Genomic DNA, 23,106 nt, shown 5'->3' on the forward strand with positions numbered 1-23,106 from the left:
AGCCCCTGGTCTCAGGGAGCTCAGTCTAATGAGGGAGATAACATGTGTGCGAACAACTATGTACAAACAGGATATGTACAGGATAAATTGAAGATAATCAACAGAGGGAAGGCACTAGAATTAAGGGGGATTGGGGAAAGACTTTAGTGGGACTTGAGCTGCAACTTGAATGAAGCCAGGGAAGCCAGCAGGCTAAGAGGAGGAGGGAGAGAATTCCAGGCATAGGGTCAGTCAGTTAGGAGACGAAGTTCTTATTTGAGGAAACAAGCAAGGAGACCAGTGTCATTGAATCACAATATGTAGGGGAGTAAGGTGTAAGGAGACTGGGAGAGGAAGGAACCCCCTGAAGTTTCGTTGAATGGGCATTGGAGGAAAACATGGCCAGACCTGTGCTTTGGGAGAATCACTTTGGTAGCAGAGCAGGTGAGAAATGTTATGAAGATAAAATCAACAGGCCTTGGCAACATATTGGATATGGGGGTGGGAAGAGGGGAAGAGAGATTGAGAAACTGAAGATGACATCTAGGATGTGAGCTTGGAGGACTGGGAGGATAGTGGAGGTCTTGACAATTTCAGGGAAGTTTAGAAGGATGTATCTCACTCAAATTGAGAATGTGACAAGACCTTAGCTGAAAGGGCCAGGGTTTCACATTGCATCCTGGGCCATTTCCAGTCATCCTGATGAATGTCAGGCCACTGGATCCAGATGACTCTGGAGGAGAGAGTGAGACTGGTGACCTTGCACAACCCTCACTCACTCAAATCAAAGTCATCTGCAAGTTGTCATCATCTTGATGTCATGGTTCTCTTCGAGAACAAAGGACAAACACACACATACACAAGGAAGCAGGGAGGGTTTAGAGGGAAAAATAATGATGTCAGTTTTGGACATTTTGAGTTTTAAGATGTCTACAGGACATCCATTTTATTTTAGTTCTGGCACATGTGTTAGGAAATGTGTCTTTAGGGGGCAGAGCCAAGATGGTAGAGTAGAAAGACACACATATGCAGGCTCTCTCCACACAGCCCATAAAATACCTGTAGAGAGGGACTCTCAACAAATTTTGGAGCAGCAGAAGTGGAGAACGACAGAGTGGAGGAGATTTCCAGCCCAGGGTGACCTGAAAGACCCACGGGAAATGTCTGTTGCATCGGACGCAGAGCAGAGCCCAGCCCAGCCTTGGCGGCACATTGCATGGCTTGTGAACAGCCCTCAGGGGCGGAATCTCTAGTCGAGGAATCCCCAGTCGCAGCAGCAGCAGGTTCACAGATCCCTCAACCCACAGATGCCAAAGGTCAGTGACGGTTTTTTCAGCTGGCTGGGAAGGGAGAAGGGTCTTCCCATAGCTCTGGCCTTAGGCAGCAGCCATGGAGGCCACATCGGGCAGGCTGCAGCAGTTTCCACAGCAGCCTGCATCCATTGTAGGATTGTAAAACCGCTGGGGGTACTGAGCAGCCCATTCTTACCTGAGCCCTATGTAGAGGCCCTGGAGGAGCTGGTGTTTATCTCATACTGAATGGTGGCCCTGCCCCCACAGCTTAACTGAATCTCAGCTCCCGGTGCTGGCTTGATGGAACTGGAGGCCAGGGGGCTGTGGAGAGACCAGTGTACACGCTTGATTGTGCCACTTTGGAGGAACTGAGATCTTACAGATCCCCAGAGTATACGCTACTCTTGACAGAGGACCCAAAAGTCAAGTAACTGGTTGGAAAAATGCCCAAAAAAGGGAAAAAAATAAGACTATAGAAAGTTACTTTCTTGGTGAACAGATATCTTCTCCCATTCTTTCGAATGAGGAAGAACAATGCTTACCATGCGGGACAGACATAAAAATCAAGGCTTCTGTATCCCAAACATCCAAAATAAATATTCAGTGGTCTCAGGCCATGGAAGAGCTCAAAAAGGATTTTGAAAATCAAGTAAGAGATGTGGAAGAAAACTTGGGAAGAGAAATGAGAGAGATGCATGAAAAGCAGGTCAATACCTTGCTAAAGGAGACCCAAAAAAATGCTGAAGAAAGTAACACTTTTAAAAATAGTCTTACTCAATTGGCAAAAGAGGTCCAAAAAGCCAATGAGGAGAAGAATGCTTTAAAAAGCAGAATTAGCCAAATGGAAAAGGAGGTTCGAACGTTCACTGAAGAAAATAGTTCTTTAAAAATTAGAATGGAACAGATGGAGGCTAATTACTTTAAGACAAACCAAGAAATCACAAAACAAAAACAAAAGAATGAAAAAATGGAAGATAATGTGAAATATCTCATTGGAAAAACAACTGACCTGGAAAATAGATCCAGGAGAGACAATTTAAAAATTATGGTACTACCTGAAAGCCATGATCAAAAAAAAGAGCCTAGACATCATCTTTCATGAAATGATCAAGGAAAACTGCCCTGATGTTCTAGAACCAGGGGGCAAAATAAATATTGAAAGAATCCACCGATCACCTCCTGAAGGAGATCCAAAAAGAGAAACTCCTAGGAACATTGTGGCCAAATTCTAGAGTTCGCAGGTCAAGGAGAAAATATTGCAAGCAGCTGGAAAGAAACAATTCAAGTATTGTGGAAATACAATCAGGATAACACAAGATCTAGCAGCTTCTACATTAAGGGATCGAGGGACTTGGAATATGATATTCCAAAAGTCAAAGGAATTAGAATTTAAACCAAGAATCACCTACCCAGCAAAACTGACTATAATACTTAAGAAGAAAAAAATGGTCATTCAATGAAATAGAGGATTTTCAAGCATTCTTGATGAAAAGACAAGAGCTGAAAAGAAAATTTGACTTTCAAACAGAAGAATCAAGAGAAGCGTGAAAAGGTAAACATGAAAGAGAAATCATAAGGGACTTACTAAAGTTGAACTGTTTACGTTCCTACATGGAAAGACAATATTTGTAACTCGTGAAACTTTTTTTCAGTATCTGGGTAGTTGGTGGGATTACACACACACACCTGCACACACATACACACACACACACACACACACACACACACAGCACAGAGTGAGTTGAATAGGATGGGATCATATCTTTAAAAAAATGAAATTAAGGGGTAAGAGAGAAATATATTGGGAGAAGAAAGGGAGAAATGGAATGGGGCAAATTATCTCTCATAAAAGAGGCAAGTAAAAGACTTTTCAGTGGAGGGAAAAAGAGGGGAGGTGAGAGAAAAAGCATGAAGCTTACTCTCATCGCATTCGACTAAAGGAAGGAATAAAATGCACACTCATTTTGGTATGAAAACTTATCTTACAATACAGGAAAGTGGGGGAGAAGGGGATAAGCAGGGTGGGGGGGATGATGGAAGGGAGGGCAGTGGGAGGAGGGAGCAATTAGAAGTCAACACTCTTGGGGAGGGACGGGGTCAAAAGAGAGAGCAGAAGAAATGGGGGGCAGGATAGGATGGAGGGAAATACAGTCTTACACAAAATGACTATTATGGAAATCATTTGCAAAACTATGCAGATATGGCCTATATTGAATTGCTTGCCTTCCCAAAGCGGGTGGGTGGGGAGGGAGGGATGAGGAGAAGTTGGAACTCAAAGTTTTAGGAACAACAGTTGAATATTGTTCTTGCATACAACTAGGAAATGAGAAATGCAGGTAATGGGGTGTAGAAAGTTATCTTGCCCTACAGGACAAAAGAAAAGATAGGGATAAAGGAAGGGAGGGATGTTAGAAGGGAGGGCAGACTGGTGATAGGGGTAATTAGAATGCTTGGCATTTTGAGGTGGGGGGAGGGGAGAAATGGGGAGAAAATTTGGAACCCAAAATTTTGTGGAAATGAATGTTGAAAACTTAAATAAATAAATTTAAATACCAGAAAAAAAAAAAGATTGATAGCAAGAAAGATTGCTCCATCCCTTTTTTCGTCAGCAAATAGTATCTTTTGGCTATCCAAAACTCTAATCTAAAACCTCCTGCAATATTTGCTTTCTTTCCTTTCCCCTCCAATACTTTCCTTAAATGAGCTTTCACTTGTATAGAAGCTGAAGGGATCAGACAGCAGGGGAATTGAGGGGCCTGGTTCATCTTGCTGTGGGTAAATAGGATGGCCCTGTGTCCTTTAGTTCTGCTTGTCACCATTAGATTATTTACAATGGGTGATATATTGCTATAATCCTGTCATACATTTCCAGAAATACCAGAAAGTTCACTTGGTGAAAAGAAAATATTATTCTAATTTTCAAACTTTAACTTCATCCTGGAAGGACTAATCTGTAGCACATAGTAAAAAGAAATAATATGGCATACTTAAAAATAAATAATTTTAATAGGATTATATATTGGGGACTGAAAGGGATCTCAGAAGCTATCTAATCAAACATGCTCATTTTAAAGATGAAAAAACTGAGGTCCTGGGAGGTTAAGTGACTTGCTGAAGGTAGTAAGCATCAGAGGCAAGATGTGAAGTCATGTTCTCTGCCTCCACAGCCACATACCATTTTTCCAATGTACCACACTGCATTCCTTTCTACCTAGTTAACATTTTAAAAAATATTTGGTTTACCAATATGTATCAAAATATAGAATTTCTACAGTTAATACTGATTTCCCAATGAAGTCATCCATTGTGCATCAAGGATTTGTTATAAATCAACATGGAAAACTTTAAAAGCAATCTGAGAAGTTGATGGATTATTTTCTTAGTGTCTCTGTTTGGGCTTGCCTGTCTAATTTGTTTGACACTGATATTCTGTGTTTAAATTCTTCACAATAAAGCTATCTATATTGCTCCATCTCTAAAAAAAAATGTGTCTATTTAAAACTTATACCATGTATGTATACATGTACAATCATGTGATCCCTGTAGCATCATATACAGTACTTAAAATACAGTTTTATGGATTCAGGATTAAATTTAGTCCAGTGTGTCTCAGTAACTAGACTTCAGAGCTTTGAGGCTTTTTATTTTTATTTTTTGATTGTTTATTTTGATTTCCAAATTTTTTCTCCCTCCAGAATCTCCTCACCCACTGAAAAGACAAGCAATATAATTTCAATTATACATGTGAAATCATGCAAACCATATTTCCATAATAACTATGTTGCAGAAAAGACAAGAAAAATAAAGAAAGTGAAAAAATTATACTTCAGTTTGTTCTCAGAGTTCATCCATTCTCTTTCTGGAGGTGGATAACATTCTTCATCATGAGTCCTTCAGAAAGGTCTTGAATCATTGTATTGCTTTGTATTTTCACAGTAGATCCTTGCTATAATATTGCTGTTTAGGTCTTTAAAATTTATTTTTCTTTATTTTTTGCTACCTTTTAAGTTGTGAGCTGTCTTCCTTTCCTCTCTCCCCATCCCACACTAGAAAAGACCTCCATTTGACACCAATATATATATATAGCCATACTATACATACTTTTTTTATTTATCAGTTCTTTCTCTTAAGGTGGATAGCATCTTCTTTCATAGGTCCTTTGTAGTTGATTTGAATATTTATAATACTCAGAATAGCTTAGTTGTTCACAGTATTCTTCAGACAATATTGCTGTTACTGTATACAATGTTGTCTTGATTCTGCTCATTTCTCTTTTCATTACTGCATGGAGGTCTCTCCATGTTTTTGTAAAATCAGTCCATCACAAATCATATACCACAACTTGTTTAACCATTCCCAAATTGATGGGCATTCCTTCCAGCTCTTTCTCACCACAAGCTGCTATAAATATTTTAGAACATATCAGGTGTTTTTTTTTCTTTTTCTTTGATGACCTTGGGAAACAGACCTAATAGTGGTATTGCTAGATCAAAGGGTATACACAGTTTTATAATTCTTTGGGCATAATTCCAGATTACTCTCTAAAATGGTTGGATTAGTTCACAGTTCCACCAGCAGTGTATTAGTGTCCCAGTTTTTCCACATGTCCTCCAACATGTTATTTTCCTCTTGAATCATTTTAGCCAATCTGATAGGTATGAAATGATATCTCAAAAGTTTTTTTATTTGCATTTCTCTAATCAGTAATTATTTAGAGCATTTTTATATGACTACAGGTAGCTTTTATTTCTTTATTCAAAAACTGCTTGTTGATATCTGTTGACCATTTGTCAATTGGGGAATGACTCATATTCTTTTTTTTATTCTTGAATTTATGTATTTTTAGTTTTCAACATTCATTTCCACAAGAATTTGAGTTCCAGATTTTCTCCCCATCTCTCCCCTCCCCCCCACCCCATCCCTGAGTCTGTCCTCCCTTTTTTCATCCCCTGCCCTTATCCCCTTTTCCCTTACTTTCTTGTAGGGCAATATAGATTTCTATACCCCATTACCTATATATCTTACTTCCCAGTTGTATGTAAAAATAATTTTTAACTTTTGTTTTTAAAACTTTGAATTCCAAATTCTCTTCCTTCTTCCCTCTCCAAGCTCACTCATTGAGAAAGCAAGCCATTCAATATAGGTTATACATGTGTAGTTATGCAAAACTCTTCCATAATAGTCGTGTTGTGAAAGACTAACTATATTCCCTCCATCCTACCCTGTCCCCCACTTATTCTGTTTTCTTCTTTGACCCTGTCCCTTTTCAAAAGTGTTTGTTTCTGACCACCCCCTTTTCCAGTCCTCCCTCCCTTTTGTCACTACCCCCATCTTCTTTCCCCTTATTTCCTGTAGGGTAAAATACCCAATTGAGTACGTATGTTATTTCTTCCTTAAGCCAAATCCAGTGAGAGTAAGGTTCACTCATTCCCTCTCACCTTTCCCCTCTTCACCTTCCTTGTAAAACCTTTTATGTGAGATAATTTACCCCAATCTATCTCTCCCTTTCTCCTTCCAATATATTCTTCTCTCACCCCTTAATTTTATTTTTGAGATATCATCCCTTCATATTCAACTCACCCTGTGCCTTCCATCTATCTATCTGTCTGTCTGTTTATCTGTCTGTCTGTCTATCTATCTATCTATCTATATTTTCTCCAACCACCCTAACACTGGAAAACGTCTCATGAGTTACAAATGTCATCTTTCCATGTAGGAATGTAAACAGTCCAACTTTAATAAGTCCCTTATGATTTCTCTTTCCTGTTTACCTATTTCATGCTTCTCTTGCTTCTTGTATTTGAAAGTCACATTTTCTTTTCAACTCCGATTTTTTCATCAAAAATGCTTTAAAGTCCTCTTTTTCATTGAATGTCCATTTTTTTTCCCTGAAGTATTATACTCAGTTTTGCTGGGTAGGTGATTCTTGGTTTTAATCCTAGCTCCTCTGACCTCTGGAATATCATATTCCAAGCCCTTCAATCCCTTAGTGTAGAAACTGCTAAATCCCATCTTAACTTGATTGTATTTCCACCATACTTGAATTGTTTCTTTCTGGCTGCTTGCAATATTTTCTCCTTGACCTGGGAACTCTGGAATTTGGCTACAATATTCCTAGGAGTTTTCCTTTTGGGATCTCTTTCAAAGGGTGATTGGTGAATTCTTTCCATTTCTATTTTGCCCTCTGGTTCTAGACTATCAGGGCAGTTTTCCTTGATAATTTCGTGGAAAATGATGTTTAGGCTCTTTTTTGATCATGGCTTCAGGTAGTCCAATAATTTTTAAAGTCTCCCTCCTGGATCTGTTTTCCAGGTCAGTTGTTTTTCCAGTGAGATATTTCACATTGTCTTCATTTTTTTCATTCTTTTGGTTCTGTTTTATAATTTCTTGATTTCCCATAAAGTCATTAGCTTCCTTTTGCTCCATTCTAATTTTGAAGGAATTATTTTCTTCAGTGAGCTTTTGGACTTCCTTTTCCATTTGGCCAATTCTGATTTTTAAGGCATTCTTCTCCTCATTAGCTTTTTGAACCTCTTTTTGCCACTTGAGTTAGTCTATTTTTTAAGGTGCTATTTTCTTTAGTGTTTTTTTGGATCTCCTTTAGCAAGCTGTTGACTCATTTTTCATGATCTTCGTGCATCACTCTCATTTCTCTTCCCAGTTTTTCCTCTACTTCTCTTACTTGATTTTCAGAATCCTTTTTGAGCTTTTCTGTGGCCTGTGACCAATTCATATTTTCTTGGAGGCTTTGGATGGAGGAGCTTTGACTTTGTTGTCTTCTTCAGGTTGTATGTTGTGATCTTCTTTGTCACCAAAGTAAAATTCTAGTCTTGAGTTTTTTTACACTGTTTTCTCATGTTCCTAGCCAGATATAGACCCCTTTGTCAAGGCAGGACTCTGATCACAGTGGGGGTGGGGTACTATTCCGAGCTTCAGGGGTTTTGTATCAGCTGCTTAATTCCTCCACTGTCTGTGGGCCCAGAGCTCTGGGTGTAGTTGCTGCCACCACTGTTGCTGCTACCACCACCATCAGCCGACACTTCCTCCTCCACCCCAGGGCTGGGGCTGAACCCCAACCAGACCAGGTCCCCCAGAGTTTTCCCACTGACCTTCTATGCTGTGTTTGGTGTTTGTGGGTTGAGAAATCTGGAAACTGCCCCACCTCCCCTGAGGTCTGCTGGCATGACCCATGCTGGACTCCACTCGTCTTCCAGCTCGTTGCAATAGATGCTTCCTGTCAACCTGCCAAGCTGTCTTGGGCTGGAGACATGTTTCACTCTGACATTTTGTAGGTTCTGCAGCTCTGGAATTTGTTTAGAGTCACTTTTACAGGTATTTGGAGGGACTTGGGGGGAGAGCTTAAGGAAGTCCTTGCTTTTACTCCACCATCTTGGTTCCACCCCCCCCCCCCCAATGACTCGTATTCTTATACATTTGACAAAATTTTCTATATTTTTGAGATATGTCCTTTATCGAAGAAACTATCTATAAATTCCCTCTCCCCCCCCCCCCCCCCAACTTTCTGCTTTCCTTCTAAACTTGACTGCATTGGTTTTATTTGTGCAAAACCTTTTTTATTTAATATAATCAGAATTATCCATTTTTATATCATAATGTTCTCTATCTCTTGTTTATTCATAAATTCTTCTCCTATCCATAAGTCTAATAGGTAGTATGTTCCATGTTCTTTTAATTTACTTATATCATGGATATGTATCCATTTTGACCTTATCTTGGCAAGTGCTTTAAGATATTGATCTGTATCTAATTTCTGCCACATTGCTTTCCAGTTTTCCCAACAATTTTTTACCAGGTAGTAAACACAGGTTACTATAATTATTTATTTCTGTATACTCTGTTCCATTGATCCACCTTTAGGTTTTTTTTGGCCAATACCACATAGTTTTGAAAATCACTGCTGTATGATACAATTTAAGATCTGGTACTACTAGACCTCCTTCCCTTACATTTTTTTTCATTAATTCCTTTGATATTCTTAGGGGTAGGGAACCTGCAGCCTTGAGACCACATGGCCTTGAGGTTCCCCGCTCTTTGTTTAGGCAAAATCGCCATTTTTATTATATTTGCTCTGCCCACCCGTGAACAATTAATATTTTACCAATTATCTAAATCTGACTTTATTTGTATAAAAAGTGTTGTGATTATGTTCATGGAGTTTTAGTACAATAATGAATAAGTAGTTCAGTTCAGTAACTGAGCCTTGCTTTGTACCTGGTGTATTTGGGAAAGCTTCTAGTTTATCTCCATTATACATAACATGTGCTCTTGATTTTAGATACTACTTATCATTTTAAGAAAGTCTCCATTGATTCCTGTGCTATCTATATTTTTTACTAGGAATGAGTGTTGTATTTTATCAAAAGCTTTTCAGGATCCATTGAGATAATATGATTTTTGTTTTTGTTATTTATCAGGACATCTGTTTTAAGAGAGGTGTAAGACTGGAGATCGGTGGAGAGGTTAGGGCTCGATAAGTAGATTGGAAACTCATCAGCATATGACGTAGTTGAAGATCCAATAAAGAAGATTGAGATGGAACAGTGACATAGTTGGGAGAACCAGGAAAGAGCGATGTTACAAAAACTTAGGAGAGAGAAGAATGCTAAGGTGAAGGCTTACAGAGAGCTCAAGAAAGATGAAAACTGAGAAAAAGTAATTAGATTTGGCAATTAAGAGATCGTTGGTAACTTTGGAGAGAATGTTAGTTGAATGATGAGGCTGGAAATCAGATTGTAGGTTTAATAAGAGAATGAAAGGAAGGAAAGTGGATGACTTCTCAAGGAGTTTCACAACGAAAGGGAGGCAAGATATAGGATGATAACTAGTGGGAATGGATAGATCAAGTGAGAAAGAGGGAGAGGGAGAGGAAGAAGGAAAGAGAAAGAGTATATACACATACACATATACAGATTGGTGTCTAATGGTAGCCATCTTGATGTTTGGGGTGAGAGGCAGGGAAGAAAGTTACATGTGTTACTTTGTTGTATATGTGAATGCAATTGCAGTTTGTACATAATGGAGCTGCAATTTGAGGTACAGTCCTGTTTTTCTGCCCCTCTTTGTTCAGGAAATGGTTGTTTTATTTTAAGTTCTGAATAAATAAAATATATATATATATATTATAAAGGGAGCTCTTTGAAGGCTCAGACTGTGTTTTTTTACTCCCTTTCTATCTCCTTGAGCAGAATGCCTGGAACACATAAGCACTTAACAAATATTTGTTAACTACTTATTGAATTGGAATAAGGAAGACCTGGGTTCAAGTCCTGACTCCTTCATTTACTAATTATGTGATCATGGACAAATCATTTAGTTTTTCTGAACCTCCATTTCCTTATCTGTGAAATGGAGGCAATAGTGCCTTTGTAGTACCCACTTCACAAGGTGGTTGTTGTTGTTTTTAATTTATTTTTAACACCGTTACACCATTTATAACATATAAAGCAATTCAGACTTTTGGTCAGGTGGTACTTCTCTTTAAAGCATTTACAATATGGACCACAAAAGAATTTTTTTTTAAAACATTAACCAAGTGAGACACAAATAATATTTATGTTGCTAACTTTACAGGCTCTTGACCTGATTGTCTCCACAGTATTACTAAGAATTAAAGGACACTAACTTACTGTTGTTGGTCTAAAGTCCTATGCCTAATAGCTTAATTTTAGACTTAACCTCAGATGTTCCCCTACCAATAATCTATAATTGAATAGATCTGGTGTTAAACTTACAAACCTTTTGACTATAGGAAATTGCCACCAAGAGTAAGGACATTGCAGGGATACAGTATCTCCCCAACTTCACGTCAATTCCATGCAGGATTAGATTGTCCACTTGTTTTCAGTCAGGCTTAAAGTCTGCCAGGTGGCAGTGGGGAAATTGAGTCAGGAGAATCCCACCTCAGCCTCTGCTGAACAGCTGCTCTCCCACCCTTCCCTTGAGATCACCTATGCAGTTCATACCAGCATCTCATCAGCTTACTGGCATCATGTATTGGAGGCTCAGATTGCCTTTCTTGCTTCCCATACCTGGAGTTAGTCTCAGAACAGTCACTTAATAGTCCCATAGCATCTAAAAATGGCAAGTTCCTATAACCAGGTTTCAGATATGATTATAGTTTCACTTTGGCTAAGGAACATCTTTTGAGGCAAGTCTTAAGTGGCTTACATGTCTTTCTATACATGTTCTAGTTCCTGATTAAATGGCAATCATAAAATCTAATTTACCATTAAAACCTTGACTTTTCCATCAATGCCAAATTTTACCCAAGGTTACCTTCCTCTTGGAAATTCTTTTCTCCAACCTAAAAATGTCATTAATTTATTCTCAGTAATTAATTCAGTCTGTTGTTTTTTTTTCCTCTGTGATCTTTTTTATTTTTATTTTTTAATGTTTAACAATCACTGCCATACAATTGAGATTTTATCCCCCCCACACCTACCCCCCACTACCCCCCTCCCTCCCCACGACTGCATACAATTCTGTATAGGTTCTACATATACTTTCCTATTGAGTACATTTTCACTATAGTCATGCTATGTAGTTGGACTAAAATAAATGGAAGAAATCATATAACAAATCAAAACATGGTACACAAAAACATACACATACACAAACATGATCTGCTACATTCTGTGAATGACTTCCATATTTCTTTCTCTGAGTGTGGAAGGCATTTTGCCTTAGAAAATCACCATTGGGATTTTTTTTTTTTTTGAGAAGTTCTTGCGTTATTACGAAATTCCAAGTCTACCAGAAAAAACTCTCGCACACTGTGGTCGTTGCTGTGCACAAAGTTCTCCTGGTTCTGCTCCTTTCACTCAGCATCAGGTCATATAAGTCCTTCCAGGCCTCTCTGAAGTCTTCTTGTTCATCATTTCTTATGGCACAATAGTACTCCATTACATTCATATACCATAATTTATTCAGCCATTCCCCAATTGATAGACATCCCCTTGACTTCCAGTTTTTGGCAACTATAAAGAGTGCTGCTATAAATATTTTTGTACATGTGGGACCCTTTCCCATTTTTATGATCTCCTGGGGATACAGTCCTAGTAGCGATATTGCTGGGTCAAAGGGTATGCACATTTTTGTAGCCCTTTGGGCATAGTTCCAAATTGCTCTCCAGAATGGTTGGATGCGCTCGCTGCTCCACCAACAATGAATTAGTGTTCCAACTCTCCCACATCCTCTCCAGCATTTATCATTTTCTTGTTCTGTCATGTTTGCCAATCTTATAGGTGTGATGTGGTACCTCAGAGTTGTTTTGATTTGCATCTCTCTAATCAATAGTGATTTAGAGCACAGTCTGTTGTTTTAATACTAATTGCTTTTACCTCACTTTGTAACATGTCCAATTTTTCTCCCCATCACTCCCCTCCCCCCACTTCCTAATACCTTGCATTCTGGTTGCTCCTTCCCTCAATGTACCCTCCCCTCCATCACACCCCACCCCTCTCCTATCCCCATCTTCTCTCTTTTCTTGCAGGGCAAGATGAATTTCCATACCCCTATCCCTGTAGTTCTTATTTCCCGATTATGTGCAATAAAAATTCTCAACATTCGTTTCTAATACTTTGAATTCCAACTTCTCTCCTTCCCCCCCTCCCTCCCCAGCCCCACTGAGAAGGGAAGCAATTCAATACAGACTAAATATGTGTTGTTTTGCAAAAGACTTCCATAGTAATCATGTTGTGTAATACTAATTATATTGCCCTCTGACCTACCCTAACCTCCCTTATTTTTCCCCCCTACAATTGTCCTTGTCCCTTCCTGAAAGTGTTTATTTCTAGTGACTCCCTTCTCCCATTTGCCCTCCCTTCTAACATTCCCCTCGCTCCACTTGTCACCTCGTCTCCTACTTTCCTGTGGTGTAATATAAATTTTCATATCAAATTTAGTGAGCATGTTATTCCCTCCTTCAGCCACACGTGGGGAGAGGAGCTTTATTCCCCTCCCCCTTCTCCCTTATCTCCTCCATTGAATAAGATTTTTCTTATCTCTTTTATGAGTTATAGCCTGCCCCATTCCATTACTCCCTTTCTCTTCCTGGAATTTTCCTCCTTTACCCCTTGATTTTTTTTTATTTTATTTTTTTGTGTGTGTATGTGGATATCATCTCTTCTGATGTAACACACCCTGTACTCTATCTATCTACGTGTATATGTGTGTGTGTGTGTGTGTATGTACAATCTCTCTAACTACCCAGATACTGAGAAAAGATTCAAGAGTTAAAAATATTTTCTTTCCATGTAGTAATGTAAACAGTTCAGCTTTAGAGAGTCTTTTGTGATTTTTCTTTTCCGTTTACCTTTTCATGCTTCTCTTGATTCTTGTCTTGGGAAGTCAGATTTTTAAATACAGATCTGGTCTTTTCCTCAACATGAAATCTTCAAATTCGACTATGTCACTGAATGACCATTTTTTCCCTTGAAGTATTATATTCAGATTTGCTGGGTAGGTGATTCTTGGCTTCAATCCCAATTCCTTTGACCTCTGAAATATTCCATTCCAAGCCTTCAATCCCTTAATGTTGAAGCTGCCAGATGCTATGTTATCCTGATTGTATTTCCACAGTACTCAAATTGTCTCTTTCCAGCTGCTTGCAGTATTTTCTCCTTGATCTGGGAACTCTGAAATTTGGCCACAATATTCCTAGGAGTTTCTCTGTTCGGGTTTCTTTCGGGAGGTGAACGATGAATTCTTTCAACATCCATTTTGCCCTCTGATTCTATAACATCAGGGCAGTTTTCCTTGATTATTTTATGGAAGATAATGTCTAGGCTCTTTTTTTGATCATGGCTTTCAGGTAGTCCAATAATTTTTAAATTATTTCTCCTGGACCTATTTTCCAGGTCAGTTGTTTTTCCAGTGAGTTCTTTCACCTCATCTTCTATTTTTTCAAATTTTTGGTTATGTTTACTAACTTCTTGGTTTAACTCATAGTCATTCATTTCCCTGGACTCAATTCTCTCTTTCAAAGAATTATTTTGTTCAGTGAGCTTTTGAACCTTCTCCATTTGGCTAATTCTGCTTTTTAAAAGCTCCTTCTCCTCTTTGGCTTTTTGGACCTCTTTTTCCAATTAGCCTCTTTTTAAAGTTGTTATTTGCCTTAGCATTTTTTTGGTTTTCCTTTAGTAAGCTGCTAACTTATTTTTTAAGGTCTTCTATTGCTTGAGCCCATTTTAAGTTCCCTTTGGAGGCAGAGGCCTTGACTTCCTCTGGCAGTGTGCCTTGTTCTTCTTCATCTGAAAGGATGGGGGGAGACACCTGTTCCCCAAGAAAGTAACCTTCTATGGCCTTATTTTTTTTCCCTTTTCTGGGCATTTTCCCAGCCAGTTACTTGACTTCTGAGTTTCCTCTCCACAACCACCTCGCCTCCCTTTCAGCCCAGCCAGCTTGGGGGGACTGAGATTCAAATGCTGCTCCCAAGCCTTAGGGGCTTTTGGCAGGGGTGGGGCTGCTATTCAGTGTGAGATTAAGTTCAGCTGCTCAGGTCAGGGCAGGGCCTCCAAACCTTCAACAATGGATCCGAGCTCCTGTCTGCTTTGGGAGCCCCTGTCCACTGCTGCCTCTACTGCTGCCTCCTGAGGGGGCCTGAGTTATGAGGACACCCCAGTCCCCTCTCAGCCAGTGGAAAAGACCCTCTCACTGACCTTTGGCTCCTGTGGGTTAAGGGACCTGCACTGCAGCTGGAGATTCCGTCCCTGAAACCTGCTCAGATCTGCTCCTCTTGGTGCTGCGCGGCCAAGGCACGTGTCCCGTGCGAGACAGACCTTTCCTGTCGGTTTTTCAGGTCTCTCTGAAACAGAAATCTCCTCCACTTGTTCTGTGGCTTCTGCTGCTCTAGAATTTGTTGAGAGTTCTTCTTTATGGGTATTTTATGGGCTGTGGGGTGAGAGCTAAGCGTATGTGTATCTTTCTACTCCGCCCTCTTGGCTCCTCCCCCGCACAAGGTTGTCTGGATGTTCAAATGATATAATGCATATAAACTTTGTAAAAATTAGCGTCTTGTGCAATTGTCAGTTATTGTTATCATTGTTCTTGTTCTCTTCCTATTTTTGATAGAGTTCTGATATAAATGAACTTAGGGACAAGTCTTATCCTGCTTTATTATTCTTTTATATTTAGTGCAGATTCTTGTATATACAGGTGGTGAAACAACCACTTTATGTAATTGAATGTGAGCATGTCTCCTGTAGGCTCACTGACATCATCTTTGGCACAATTCCAGGAACAGGTGGGATGACGGGGGATACTGTTAGTGAAATTATTTTGATTTCTATATTTTGAGATTTTCTCATTCCATATAGCTTTAGGAGATCATGGATATTTGGTGTGGCAACAAATATTGAAAATATTATTCTTAAATTTTGGGTATATCATTGTTATGTCAATTGTGGCAATTGTAGGCAGCAGTTTCATCCATGATAATCATCCGGTCCAGTATTGCTCTTGTTATTAATCTTAATCATAAATGTCATTGTAAAAACCTGAGTTTTTGAGGATAGGTATATCTCTCTGCAAATAGCCAAATGGATTCTACCCAAATATAGACCATTAATAAATATTAAGAATACTCGCTTTGATTTGAGGTGGTGGTTTTGGTGTCTCTGGTTTGTAAAGGCGTCCTAAGTGTTGTGGGAAAACTTAAATGATTTTGACATTTGAATTGATATGGCTTATATATTTTTTGTATTCCAATTAGAATTTTTCCAATTAAAGATGTCCCTATGGAGAGTGATGCCCTTGTTAATTGGCTCTATCAGCGGTTCATTGAAAAGGAGGACCTCTTGTCACACTTTTATGAAACAGGTGAGCTTTTCTCCAGAAAACTTACATATGAATATATGTCCATTTTGCTCAAAGATGAATTAAGTAGATAACAATGCTTTGAATACTTACAGTTCCCTTAAAATCTTTTGCTCTGTAATAGACCATTATGTATCAAGAATTAGACTTACTCTTTTCTACCCACCTTAGTTTTGATCACATTTTTGAGTGCATTTGGTTTCCATTTTATCACCTAGATCATTGATAAGTAATAAATAGCACTGTTTTGTCAAAATAATAGCACTGACTCCAATAGGTGACTACTCTTTGAATGATTGTACACCTCTGTTTACAAGCCATCTGGTTGAAAAGTGTTTTAAAATGGTTAGAATAGAAAAGGTAAAGCCCCTTTAAGAAACATATTGATAGTGAGTTGGAAGCTGCTTTATGTTTAATCTTAACCTTTTATGGAAAATAATGCATAAAGTGATTGAGCTTCAAAAGCTTGCTTACTTAGAGAGGGTAAGTTGGTAAAAAAAAATCTCTACCGAGGAAATTTTTTCCTAAGTAGAAAGAGACCTTATTAGGGATTTTATAGTGATGCACAAAGTCATCCCATATGCTTGTTATCAAAGGTACTGATGTTCTCCTTTCTTCTGGAAGAAGCAAAGAAAAGGTTTTCTAATACAAATAGGGATAGAAGGGTTAGATGAATAGTAACACTGAGCATGTGGTGGGAGTGCTAAATGAAGCAAAGTTAGAAACAGATTATTAAGGGTTTTTTATGTCAAGTTTCCCTGAGGCCCTGGAGAATCAGAGTTGGCCAATTTAAGGGTAACTTTTGAGCTGTGATGCCTGAAACATAAATAAAAGGTTTTACTCATTTGAGAGGAAGAAAGCCAAGGAGACAAAAGAGTGATAGAGAGCAGTTGAAGTTTATCTTTTTTATTTTAATGGAATTTTAATTTTACCTAAATGTTTATATTTCTTTAAATCTTTTTCTAAATTGAATAGATAAACTGATTATGATATTTTAGTTAATTTTTCATAGGAAAACATAGTTGTATGCTAATTTTTCAATTATTCACCCTAGGAAAAATGTAGTCAGTGATTCATACAGTGGATAATTCTGGGTACCACATTTACCTAGGGGCAACTACTCAAATTATAAACGTAAAAATCTGGGGTGGGGAATGGGGCAAAATAGCCTTGATTTATTCTTTTTTCAGATAAGTCTATTTTTCCATGTTTCCACTTCAGTGTTTGAAAGCACTCCCATTTCCTGTAGCGTAAGGCATTCTACCAAAGTTATTGTAAATCTAAGGCACAAATGATAGACTTGTTCTACTTAACCAAGAAGTCTAAGATCAAAGAAACTCACTGGACATGCTATTAAAAGTGTCAGGTCTTCGTGAGATTGCCTAAAACCTTAGAATTTAGTGACTTTTAAATAGATGGACAAATGAGTAAAACTTTTTTTTTAGTCTTTATAAATGATGACAGCACCTGTAGACAACTGACAGTAGCTCTGTGCAATGAAATTAATGAAACCGAATTTCTTAGCAAGAATAGTTTAGCTTCCTTATTAATAAAGTAAAATACAGAAGTGTTTCCTAACATACATAATTGCAGAGTACATTATTGGAATGAATTATTCACACCTAATAAAGAGCAAATTGTGTAGAAATGGAGTCACTACAGTTGAGTTTTCTTCATGTCTTAACTGAACAAATGCAATTAAAGTATTTAAAGAACAGAACAAAAATGCTCAATAGGGAGCCAGTATCCAAGAAAAGAAGGAGAGTTTAAAACCACACAAGTACACTTGATGAGCTGTAAGTCACTGGACACTGAGCAGCTTCATCCCCGAGTGCTGAGATAAATGGCAGATGTGATCAGTGAGCCATCATCAGTGATTTTCGAATGCTCAGAAACAGAAGAAACACTGCGGGACTGCAGAGGGGCAAAGGGAAAAGAATGGCACCTGCCAATTATCAATAGTATGTTTCACTTCAGTTCCTAGCCAAATTCTACATTTTATTATTAAAGGGATTTTCTAGACACAGAGACAAGAAGCAGCTGGGTGGTGTGGTGGATAGGAGCACTGAGCCTGGAGTCAAGAAGACCTGAATTCAAAACCTGTCTCAGGAACTTACTCGCCGTGTGATCCAAGGCAAGCCACTTAATCTAGGTTTGCCTTAATTCAGTGGAGGAAGAAATGGCAAAACACTCAAGTATTTTTGCCCCCCCCCCCCAAAAAAAAACATGGACAGTATTAGTGTGCTGTGGCCCACAGGGTCGGGAAGAGTTAGACACAACTGAACGACTCAACTACAGACAAAAGAAACAGTGATCACATGGAGCCAGTATGATTACATCAAGAACACATCATGCCAGATTAACCCTATTTCTTTTTTTGACAGGGTTACTTAGAAAAATAAATCAGGGGAATGCTAGAAACATAATTTACCTAGATTCTAGCACAGAATATGACAACCTTTCCTTCTGTTCCCGTGGACTTGATGGGGATCTGAATTACTTAAGAATCATAGTTAGGTGGATACTAATTGGTTGAATGACTAGGCCCATTAATGGTTTAATGTCAGCTATGAAGGTCATGTCTAGTGGAATGTCTCCCTTGTCCCAGATTGTTGGGGACTTAAAAGAGAGCTGCACAGAAGAATTGGACCCCCCAATCTTTGTTCAAAGCGTAGAGTATTATTAGTGACATTTACAAGAGTTAACTGGGGACACTCAGAGATGGAAACATAGAAAGAAGAAGGCAAGATAACAACACCAGCAAACAATCCACTCAACTTCCAAATCAGAGCAGTAGCTGAAACCTCCAGAACTAGTACAGCATCTCAACTCCTAGCTAGGAGATACCTCCAAAAGTGGAAGGGATAGAATCAGGGATTGGGACAAAGCTTTTGATACTGTGACCTTCAGGCTATGGCAGACAGTGTTATCCCTAGGACACGGTACACAGTTATAGCTGACAGCTCTTCCCACTGTCACTCTGTCATAAGTGCTTTGGGATGCTGATATGGGATGGAGATTTTATAGGAGGTGTAAGGGTTTTTTTAGTTATTTCATACTTCTGATGTTTCAAGAAGACATTACCAGTTAGTGAGGCTATGTAGGAGGTGGCAGGTTCTAGTAGAAAAGGTTCCAGGCATGGAAGTTTCCAGAAAGGGGAGAGAGTGCCAGGAAAGAGGGGTATGTGTCTATAACAGAGGCAGCCAGTACTGGAAGAAAGTATAGACCCAGAAAATCAGAGAAATTTTGTGCACTGTGGCACTCAAGGATCTGTGTTCCATCCAGTGATGTCCCAACAGTTTTATCAATGACTTAGATAACATTTAGTGTTTATGTTGATCAAATTTGTAGATGAATTAAAAGTATGAGAGATGGCTGAAATGTTGGATTAAAAGAGAATCCAAAAACATCTTAACGTGTTTGAAGGTTGGGTTAAATCTCATAAGTGTACAATGGAAAGAAACCACATTGTGAAATGTTGCCTTTGGACTAGTTACTTATCCTCTCTGAGCCTGTTTTCCTCATCTTTAAAAATAAGCAGCTTGAACTAGATGATGGAAATTTTTCAGCACCAAATCTATAATCCTTTTAGAAAGATAAATTTGATATTAATAAATGAAGCCTCTCGTACCTGAGTTAAAAAATAAAAAAAAAAATCAGCTTCATAAGTATGTGGAAACTTGGCAAGGTAGATAATTGTTTATCTGATTTTTTTTTAGTCAACTGTGCAGTCTCAGTACAAGGCAAAAATGTGATATGGTAACAGAGAAAAACTAATAGGATTTTAAACTGCATTAAGGAGAAACACAGAGTCCAAAACAAGGGAGGTGAGGATCCACTCCTATTCTGCCCTAATCAGATGACATTTTGAGTATTGTATTCAGTTCTAAACAACACTTTCCCAAAAGGTATGTTTCATAGAAAAGAAAACCCAGAGCCAGTCAGCAAGGATGATGAAGAGTTTCAAGATAAAGTCATTTAAGGATCATTTGTCAGACTATTTTACCCAAGAAAGGGAAGAATTAGCAGAGACGTGTCATAGTTGAGTATTTAAAAGAAGGATTAAACTTGTTTTGTTTGACTCTAGAAGGCAGTTGATAGAAGTTGTAAAGAGGCGAATTCTGGTTTGATCAAAGAAACAGCTTCCTAACAATTACAGCAATTCAGAGGTCTCAGGGACTTGAGCTAAATGACCTCTTCAGTCTTCCATCTCTGACAGTTTGATTTGTGAAATGATTGGTGTCATAAACATGTTAACTTAATCAAATTTCTGTTGACCTGAAGCCAAAGTTTCTGTTGACTTCAACTGCATTTTTGAGCTTATTAAATTTTAGAGGAAATTATATGTAAATAGCTCCAATTCATTCTCTTGTATAAGGATATTTCTGTGTCCCCCTGCCCTGTGTACATCATTTTATTTTATACTCCAGTTCCTTCAGAAGTCTGTTAGCATCAGTATGATTTCCTTTCCCTTCCTGGAAACTCTATGTTTGTCAAGTTGCAAAATGAAATTGTTTTGGTGGTTGGCTCTAAGCAATCTGGCATGGAGAACTGGCCCATAAAGGAACAGTAGAATTTGAAGAGACCTGGGTTGGGGATAGGGAGTGGTGTCATTAGATCCTGTGAGAGCAAAGACCCAGAGGTAGAAAGGTGTAGCGTGACCTTCATAGAAGGTCAGCTCATCCAATCAGCTAGGATATATCAAAGGAAATAAGATGAAAGGTGACTTGTTTCAGAGGGTACAGGATGCTTTCTAGTGAGTTTAGACTTTATTTGGAAGACATTCAGAGGAGATTAATGGGGAGCATTAAATGAGTTTTGGAAGCAGCTTTCAAACTGCTCATTTAAAAGGGTAACTTGCAAAGGGACATATAGGATAGATTAAAGGTTGAAAAGTTGGTTAAAAGAAGATTTCAACAGTCTAGGTGAGAAGATAACTAGTATCTGAACTTGAGTGCTTATGATAGAAATGGAAAATAAGAAGCAAAACTAAGAGATTGCAGAAATGATTAGAGGTCTAAGAAAAGGGGTAGCCAGAAGTAGCATTGAAAGTTTGATCCTGAGTGACTAACAGAAATAGAAAAAACATGAGGCACAGCACGTTTTGGAAGGTGACAGGGAATATATTTCCAGGTTAAATGTGGTCCATAAGCCAAAGTTTTAACAGTTTTGGATTGTTTATGCACTGTATTTCTATGTTCTTAAATTAGCTTTTAGACACTTTGTCACTATTTGGGGGTGGGAGCTCTGTTTAAGAATATAGAACTTCATGTGAACAGACAGTTTTACATATTTTCAACTTAAAACAAGCAAGTGCAGAAGTCAGAAAGAATGACAGCAGACTCTGTGACATTTGTCTTACGGATCCTATTTTCCTCATGGTAAAGGACAGATGAAATCATGCATTTTTTAAAACCTTTGGCTTACTACAAGAGCTAGGATTTTTAGTTTAATTGCTAGACACACAATGGGGGAGAAAATCTACAATGCTTTCTTCGTATTATTAAATTGGCACTTAAGCCATGGTTTTGATTAACTTCCACTGAAACTCTAAGATATAGCAAATGGTGAACTGCATATTTTATCTACTATTTCCCGTTTGTGTGACTAGCCTCTTCTGGGGATTCCTCATAAGCTAATCAGAATATTCCGTTAGCTTATTTCCTGAGCCACTGGGGATCCAAAGATAAAATCTGTTCTCAAATACATAATATTTTAGCTGTCATTGAAGAACCAAATACATAAGAAACATTGAAAGTTATAGTCACCATATGCTAATTAGTAAAATGGGCATTTTATTGTTACCGTAAGTCTACTTGGTTTTAGTGTGTGTGTACATGTTTATTTAATGTTTTTATGTTTTATGTGTGTGTATGTGTATAAATATACACACATGAATACATACATGTATGTATATATGTGTATGTGTGAGGGGAGAGAGAGGGAGAGAATGAAATTACCTTAAGGTACTTTTCTTCTAGTAGGTATATAATAGAAGTTTTTTAAGTAAACTGAAAAGGGGGAAAAGGGGAATTGGACAGTTGTCAAAATAATAACTAGCTTTAGGTTTTGCAAAGCACTTTACACGTGTTCTCATTTGATCCTCTTGCCAATGCTATAACATAGGTGCTATTACCATCCTCATTTTTCAGGATGAGGACATTGAGGCTGTTACAAGTTGAGTGACTTGCCCAAGGTCAGCACAACTAGTCATATGTCTAAGTTAGGATTCAAACTCAGGGCTCTTGACTCCATGCCCAACATTTTGTCTACTGTGCCACACAGAAAATTTGCAATATTCTACTGAGATCAAAATATTGCGTGTCCAGCATTCTTTTGTAGCACCTGTCCCAAGCAGTGTGGCTGCCACTTCTGAAAATCATTTTTGGACCTACCATTTTTGGGGCTTAATCTAATGGAAGATAGATACCAGAGATAGATGGGTGAACCATGATGGTTGAAGGAAATGAAAAGCTAAACAGGATCTCTCTATCTCCTGTATAATACTGGAATCCTGGAAGCCTCTTTTGAGTAATGGATTATGGATCTTAAAGGTGTTAAGCTATATATTTATTACAATTAACAGGTACTTCTGTGGTTCACATTGTCTGTAAGATTAATGACAAGCATCAGTGTTGAAAATTATTTAGAATATAATGAAAGTGATGAAATAATGACTTTCAAGTGACAGTGCCTTTCTGTTTCAGAAAATAATTTTACATTATTTACCTGATCTTCCTTCCTTTTATGTGATTAAAATATTTTCCACAAAGTAATATTATATTTTGAAAGAGAAGACAGATAATTCCCTTAATTATTTCCTGGCAAAAATATTAGGTAAAATGTTATATAAATGGAGGGATTGATTATTTAAGATAGCCTCAAAATAAAAAAGATAGCTTTTCATTAAACTCTTAGTTGTACCAACTCTTTTTTTTGGCAATGACTTATTCCAGGAAATCTACCACCACGCAAATTGATTCACATTTCTGCTTTATTC

The 23,106-nt window shown here is 38.2% G+C and overlaps 1 protein-coding gene across 11 annotated transcripts in view; it reads left to right on the forward strand.

Annotated features, from left to right (window-relative positions):
• Positions 1–23,106, forward strand: part of LPGAT1 (lysophosphatidylglycerol acyltransferase 1) — a 162,937-nt gene that overhangs the window by 75,623 nt on the left and 64,208 nt on the right. For 10 of the 11 annotated variants that reach the window (XR_011975502.1, XR_011975503.1, XR_011975501.1 and 7 more), the window contains one exon: positions 16,003–16,109. Coding sequence is in view for 7 of the 11 variants with exons in the window: in XM_072647898.1 (XP_072503999.1) it covers positions 16,003–16,109 (107 nt within the window). In the remaining 4 variants the exon portion in view is untranslated. Of the gene's footprint in view, positions 1–16,002; positions 16,110–19,825 lie in introns of all 11 variants that reach the window. The other variant, XM_072647895.1, reaches the window with a different exon arrangement.

Source organism: Notamacropus eugenii, chromosome 2 (genome assembly GCF_028372415.1).
Source record: "Notamacropus eugenii isolate mMacEug1 chromosome 2, mMacEug1.pri_v2, whole genome shotgun sequence".
Lineage (NCBI taxonomy): Eukaryota > Metazoa > Chordata > Mammalia > Diprotodontia > Macropodidae > Notamacropus > Notamacropus eugenii.